Source organism: Gossypium hirsutum, chromosome A09 (assembly GCF_007990345.1).
Source record: "Gossypium hirsutum isolate 1008001.06 chromosome A09, Gossypium_hirsutum_v2.1, whole genome shotgun sequence".
NCBI lineage: Eukaryota > Viridiplantae > Streptophyta > Magnoliopsida > Malvales > Malvaceae > Gossypium > Gossypium hirsutum.
Genome location: NC_053432.1, coordinates 83,917,972 through 83,925,361, shown reverse-complemented (window position 1 = coordinate 83,925,361; position 7,390 = coordinate 83,917,972). Strand labels below are relative to the sequence as shown.

Here is a 7,390-nt window from a genome sequence, read left to right as displayed (position 1 = left end):
AGATGGTCTATAATTTCAAATCGAAAAAATAAGAAGAAGATTCCATTTTTTAAAAATTTAACATATATATGGATTAAATTATAAATTTCATTCAAGTACAGTGACTCACAGCATAATTTGACCAACATTCCAGAACCAAATGCAGATTATAATAAATTTCGTCGTCCACTCTCCGACATAGTGTGAAACAGCCAGAAAAGTCCCCAACAAAAAAAAAAAAGCTAACATAATATTCAAAACATTAAATTAAAAAAAATTTCAACAATTGAAATTATTAATCAACTTTTGAATGGCGTGCGGGGAATTCCAACCAAATTTCATTTCTTTACTCAAAATTTACATTATATAAATACCATTCCATCACTTCATAACTCTCCATATATCCATCATTTTGCCTTTGCTAGTTTCCTTTTAATTTGAACAATGGAATCTACAGATAAACCGGCGGCGGTAGCGGCGACGACAACCACAACACCATCAACGACGGTTGCTGCTAGCAAATGCCCTTTTAATTATTCAGCTGTAGATGTTGGTCTTAGGGTGGTATTGTTTGCTGCAGCTGTAATTGCTGTGGTGGTTATGGCTACTAGCAAGCAAACAGAAATGGTTCCTGTTCCAGGCTTGCCTACTTCAGTTAGGGTTCCTTTTTCGGCCGAGTTCACTGATTCACCTGCCTTTGTGTAAGTCTTTTTTAACTTATATCACTCGTACTCGGGTTTGGTTATATTCTATATAAATAGAGGTAAGTATTTAATCGAGTTGAATCAAGTCAAAAAATTTTGAGTTAGTCAAGTTGACAAATTTTATTTTAGCAATTGAACTCAATTTAATTTTTTTTCAAATTAAATCGAATCGAGTCAAATCGAGTTGAGTTAACAAACCCTATTATTTATTCTCAATGTTGCATTTGGATAAACCAATTATTTAACTAGTAGACGAAGTACAATATTATTTAACTATAGCAACAATATAATGATTTTACCTTTTTAACTTAATGGGTAAATATTTATCAAAACGACATAGTTTTGACTTTTAACTTAATTATTTTGAATTTTAACTTTTAAAAAGTAAACATTTATCAAAACGACATAGTTTTATATTTTCTTATTCGAATTTTTGAATAACTTAAATTGTATAATTCATATTCGAGTTAAATAAAAAAACTTAATTTTTTATTTAAGTTGATCCGAATAATTTGATTAACTCAAATAACTCGAATTATTTAATTCAAAATTTAAATTTTTTATCGAGTTTTTTTACATCGAATCGGATTTTGCTCACCCCTAGATATAAATACACATTTCACATGAGTACATTAAAGAGTCATATTATATTTTATCTTCTCTATTTAAAAAAAATAATAAACCAATATTTATTTGTTAGATTAAAAAGTACTATTAAAATTTCATTCGTTTCTAATGTTAAAATTTAGTCCTTATACATTAGGACGTCATGCGTAACTTTTTAATTAATTTATCAATTATGTGAGCTTTAAAATAAGTAGAGATCATATTATATGAGAGATATATCATGTCGAGGTCGGATAAAAATATTTTCCCAATAAAATTTAGTATTAAACAAAAATTCCAAGATTGATGTTATAGGATCATGATTTTTATTATTAAATTATATCTCGGTATATTATATTCATAAAATGAGTTTTCCAATAAACGCTATGAGAAATCTAGTTTTATAATAATGTAATTAATAAAAATAAATATTATATAATTGTGCAGATACTTTATGGCAGCATTATCAACAACAGGCTTATACAGCATCATCACTGCTCTCGCATCAATTTTGCTCGGCCGCAAGCCTTCTTATACCAACACCATCTTGCTCGCCTTTGCATTAATGGATGTGGTAAGGCTGATAATTATTCCTTTCAAACCCCTTTCATTAAGGGTTGTCAATTGATTTGTTTTGGATAGGATGAATTTAAGTTTGTTTGTCAAGTTTTTCGAATTTAAGTAAATTTTTAGGTACATTTTTAAATTATTTTATATTTAAGAAATGTTTTGAGAATTTTAACGACTCATAATTTAAATATTTTGTCTAATTTAAACAATGTTAGGTCTAAGACATTTTAAATTTATATCATTCAAATTTTCAATCGATTTTTATGGTCAAGTCATATTAAATTAAAATCATTTCGAATTTAAATTTTTTTGTTTGGATCATTTCAAACTTAAGTTAACTAAATTTTAAATTTTAAATTTTTTTTATAGTTTCACCTATAAAAAGTTAATAGGTGGGGATATTCAATCAATTTCAATTTAATTTTTTTTTGGAAAATCAATGTAAAATCAGCCGAATTAATTAAAATGCTTTAACCGATTAACAAATTTTCAAAAAAACCAATAACTTACTAAACTAACTAAATAAATTGATTTTCAGATCCGATTAATTTAAATCAAACCGAATTAATCAATCTTAATCATACAATACAGGTATTTGTGGGAATCGTTGCCTCAGCCACCGGTTCCGCCGGTAGCGTCGCATACATCGGATTAAGAGGCAACAGCCACGTCCGGTGGGACAAAATCTGCAACGTTTACGACGAGTTCTGTCGACATATTGGAACGGCAATCGCATTCTCGTTATTTGCGGCCATCTTGTTGGTGTTCCTCACCATGTTCTCCACCTTCGCCCTTTACAAAAAGATCCGTTGATAATTTTTAGAAACACAGTTCTTAATTACTCTCATGTCTGAATTTGGATTGTGTGTTCATCTTTTGACTATATAAGTGGCAAGTGTTATTGTCTGTAAATGATGGCTTAGTTTGTATTTTGTTTTTTTTTTCTTAGATTTGTTTGTATGTTTTTTTATTATATAGTAAATTGAATTGTTTCACATTTAAATAGTTTAAATTAGATAATTGCCCATGGAATAAAATATACTATAATTTATTTACAAAGTGAGTAAAAAAATAGGTTAAAATATGTCATAAGTTTATCTATTTTTCATAAATTTAAAATTTAGTTTATGTATTTTTATTTTTAATAATTTAGTTTTTTTATTTTAAAATTTAAGTTCAATTGTTAACTCTATTAATTTTTGTTGGTCAATTTTATTGGTATGACATTTTGGAATAAAAAAAATACTCATTTGATAGCAATGCACCTATAAAATGTCTTGTAATAAACTTAAATTTAACAAAATAATTTTTGACTGTGTTAATATTTGGATTTCGATTTTGAAATTTGAAAAATAGAAAGATTAAATTCTTAAAAATAAAAGTATAGAGATTAAATTTTAAATTTTCGAAAAGTACAAAAACTTTGAAATAATTTGAAGTTTAAGACCGATTTAGAATGGGTTAAAGTACCTGAGAGGCCATTGTATTATACGGACTAGATTAAATTAGTCCCTTTATTATAAAATAGATCAATTTAATTCTTATACCATTAAAAAAAATCAAATAAGTTGAAATTATAACAAAATTAATATTTTTTATAAAAAATATTTTGAAAATTATTTTTTTCAATTGCAGTTCAAATCTAAACAAAAAAAATTATTTATAAAATTATGAATACTTTAAGTATATTAACTTTATTAAACAGTAAATGATATTTTTATACATTAACATTAATTTTATTCAAATTTAGTCTTATTTAAAATTTTTAATAAAACAGAAACTAAATTAATTTATTTCAAATTCCTATAATATAAAATTTGAGCCATAACTCGGCAACAACAAATGGAAAAATTCATGTACCTAAAACGACGTAGTTTGTAACTTTAAATCACAGCCTTCCGCTAGGAAACTCACAGAATCCTAGATCTCAAAACAGACAGCCAAATCCAAATTTGGCCCACGTTGCAAGAATCCGACAATCGAACATATTTTCTCAGATCTTCTAGTTTCCCATAAATTTCGGACAGAACACAAAATCCCACTTTTAAATAATCCCAAAAATTTAGTAACCAACCAAAAAAAAAAAAAACCACATGAATCAATCAGATTACTCATACAGTTCACTACCAAATGATATAGCTCTCAAAATTGCTTCTTCCCTTGAGGTTCGCTTACTTGCTTTATCTCATTTCTTTTTACTTTTTTTTTTCTTTTTCTGGGTATTGAATTGAAAGTAAATGAGATGTTTTTGGGTATTCGGGTTTTTAGGTACCGGATCTTTCTTCATTGGGTTGTTGTTCTCGGGTTTGGCGAGAGATATGCGGGTCGGATTGTTTATGGGAGTCACTTGTTAAAGAAAGATGGCCTCTTTTATATGAAGCTGTTAAAGACCCTAACTTCAAGGTTGTATTTTTTGTTTTGTTTTTTGGTTAAGTTTTTAATGTATGTAAATATATGGTGTTTTTTCCCCCTCATTTAAGTTGTTTTGGACTAATTGCTCTTGTTTCATGGCTTTGAACTGGGTGTTTTTAGCGAGGATACGAGTACGGGTGTAAATGAGATGTTGGTGCTCATAAGCTATTCCAGTTTAATTTGGAAAAACTTGAATTTGATCTGGTAACTGTGGAGCCGATTTACTATTTGGATGGCTTACGAGCCTAATCAAGCTTTTTCCTTTTTAGTATAATTTTATATCATGAAATTAGAAAGAGCTTAATTTCAAATTACACGATAGCCTAATTGAGCTTTTCCTTTATGAAGTTACATTTTTATTATAGAAAGAGTTTAATTACGAATGAGATCGAGCTTAATCAAGCTCGAGTAGTTGGATCATGTTTGGAGCTGAGCTCAAGCTTTGAAATTGATGTTCGAGTCGACCTTGAGCTTGCCACTATTCGATTACACCCATAGTTATGAGTTTTATATTTGTTTGGTAGAAAGGAAAAGGAAGGAAAATGGTGAGGAAAGAAAATATGGAGGGAAAGGAAGGTAAAGTTTCATATAAAATTATTAGCTTAAATTCATGAATGTTTTCTTTCTACACTTGGAAAGATAGGATTTTGAGGGAAGGAAAACTGTAAATCCACTCATTTTACTTCACTCTTCCTATTTTCCTTCCTACCAAACAGAGAAAATGATGGAAAAAATGTAACTTTTCCTTTCTTTTTTTCCCCTCATACCAACCAAACTATTACTTTTTGTTGATTAAGCAAAAAGTACAATTCCTTCGGATTGGTGTTTGAAACTTGTGAAATGTATATGATATAGGATTGGCGAGGATTTTATGTAAAGCAGCACGAAGAGAAGAAGGGTCAAGCCGATTCTGTCATTAACTTGGTGGAACAATGCTCGCAGTCCGATTCATTGAAGGTTATAGACTATCTGCATGCAATCAGAAGCCTGAAAACGATGCAGTTCGGTTTCAGAGATGTTCAAATGCTGCTGTTGAAACAGAAGCTGAATGTTCTGCTTAACTTGATTGGACTACATTACTGCCTTAACATTCTTCAAGTGCAGGTAAACTTCTTTACCATTTGTTTTCGTTTTGGATCGTGTTGAAATAGTGTTTTTCCTGTCTCCATTAACTGTTAAATCCGAGAATGTAGTGCTGTAGTGAAATATTTTGGTTTAAGTTGTTAGTTGATATATGTCGGTATTGGTTGTTCATGTTGAGGAATTTGTGTTTATGTTGAAGATCGGTTCTAATAAGCTTTGAAGAATTGAAATTCTTCGATGACTGGTGGATCGGAAGCTTCTTTTATTTGATGATGATAAGACAAGATGACGTGTTAAAGAAAATTAACCCCTTAAATTTTATTGACATGGTCTGTTTTCCAAGTCGATTGTGACGTAGGTACACTCACGCTTTCTAATTATGTTTCATGTCATAACCGAACTAACATTTAATGCCTAAATTGACAACTAGAATGACGGTTAAAAATATCAAGGAGGCCCCTATACTCTAACAAATTGCATTTTATCCCCTACTAAAAAAATGGGCAAATTAGTGTCAGTACGTTAGATCAAAGAGTAAACTAGTCCTTTCTATTAAAAGTTTTATCTATTTCTACAGTTAAAAACTTACATGATTGACAAAATAACCAAACAGCAATATGTGTACCTTCTACTGACATATAGGGACCAGTTTTTAATAGTAAAAATGGATGAAATTTTAACAAAATGACCAATTTACTCTTTGATCTAACATAAAAGGATTAATTTGTCTATTTTTTAAGTGGAAAGGGCAAAATGTAATTTGTTTCTTAGTACAAAAGCTTCCATGGTACTTTTACTTAGAATGACCTGATTAATAAAAGACTAATATTTGAGTATTCAATTAGAGTGTTTTGAAGTCTAAGGACTAATTTGGAATCTTTATGATAGTTTGAGGGTGTTTAGTGCCATTAACCCTAGATTTTAACTCTTCATTTCCCAAAAGTAGAGAGCCAAAATCCTCTACGTATGTGGAAAACTTAAATTTTCGAGTACGCCTGTATGAGATATATATCGGTTCTACTCGCCTCCGATTTTGACATCGTAATTGTACAGGCTTTTTGTATCGCAGAAGCACTTCGGAGTGGTAAGATAGTTGATCGACAAGTTTGCGTAAAGTGGCGACAGCCCAGGAGATGGGTCTACGGCTTTCGTATCCGAGATGGATATCATTCCCGCTGTGTCTATCTCGAAGATCTTGTGACGGGAGAAGATGATGGCGAAGTGTTGACGGTACTTGAACGAGGAGCTACTCATGAATTTTTACGAGTTCAGGTGTTTGTTGTTAATTCCCCCAAGCAATCTCCAGTCTAGCCAAACCTCAAATGACTGGTTTCATGTATATATATATCTGTACAGTGTTCTTGCCATAATGGTAATAATGTAGTAATAGAACTAAAAAATGACATTATAATGAACTTCAAATTAACAAAATAGTTAACAATATTAACTTTTGGATTTTAATTTTAAAATTTAAAAAGTTTAGAGATTAAATTTTAAATTTACTAATAATTATGACATATTATAACATAAAAATTGGAATGGTGGTTGAACTGGTTAGATTATTGTTTTTTGATTAAATTGTTGGTTCAATAATAAAAATTTTAAAAATATATTAAAAAAATATAAACTTGTTCAATCAATTTATTTTATTTTGAATTACCTTTTTTATTAGTTCCGAGCGTTTTGACTTAAAATTGATTCTATCTCTTGTCTTTGAATTCATATATCAATCGGTTCCGATCTAATTATAACACTGTAAAATGATATGAATATGCGAATTGTGAAGTAAAAAACAACTTTGAATCATATTAACTTGATTTTATCTTAATTTGATTATAAAAATTGAATTAATTCGAATCAGTTAATGAGAACATAAATTGACTTAATTTAAAACTAGTTTAAACTTAATGTTTCAAAACAATAAATCTAAAAAAAATTTAACTAAAAGAAAATAAATAATCTGAAATAACTCGAATTCATGATAATACAACTTTCAAAAACTAAACTTGAAATCATTTGAATCTGAATTCGAAGTA

General features: G+C 29.2%; 2 protein-coding genes across 5 annotated transcripts; both read left to right on the top strand.

Moving 5' to 3' along the window:
* The first annotated feature begins 370 nt into the window (after positions 1-370).
* On the top strand, positions 371-2,856 carry LOC121206401 (CASP-like protein 1D1). The gene is made up of 3 exons (XM_041077316.1): positions 371-680; positions 1,737-1,863; positions 2,451-2,856. The coding sequence occupies exons 1-3, from the start codon at positions 424-426 to the stop codon at positions 2,670-2,672; spliced, it is 606 nt and encodes a 201-aa protein (XP_040933250.1). The 5' UTR covers positions 371-423; the 3' UTR covers positions 2,673-2,856.
* A 915-nt stretch (positions 2,857-3,771) lies between these two features.
* LOC121206399 (uncharacterized) lies at positions 3,772-6,762 on the top strand. 4 transcript variants are annotated; one of them, XM_041077314.1, is made up of 4 exons: positions 3,772-4,024; positions 4,128-4,262; positions 5,127-5,375; positions 6,408-6,762. In XM_041077314.1, the coding sequence occupies exons 1-4, from the start codon at positions 3,953-3,955 to the stop codon at positions 6,663-6,665; spliced, it is 714 nt and encodes a 237-aa protein (XP_040933248.1). In that variant the 5' UTR covers positions 3,772-3,952; the 3' UTR covers positions 6,666-6,762. The 4 variants fall into 4 exon arrangements, 2 of the variants coding, with proteins under 2 accessions (XP_040933248.1, XP_040933249.1); XR_005901459.1 differs by having other exon boundaries at positions 3,825-4,024; positions 4,392-5,375; XR_005901458.1 differs by having other exon boundaries at positions 3,833-4,024; positions 4,128-4,475.
* The last annotated feature ends 628 nt before the right edge of the window (positions 6,763-7,390 follow it).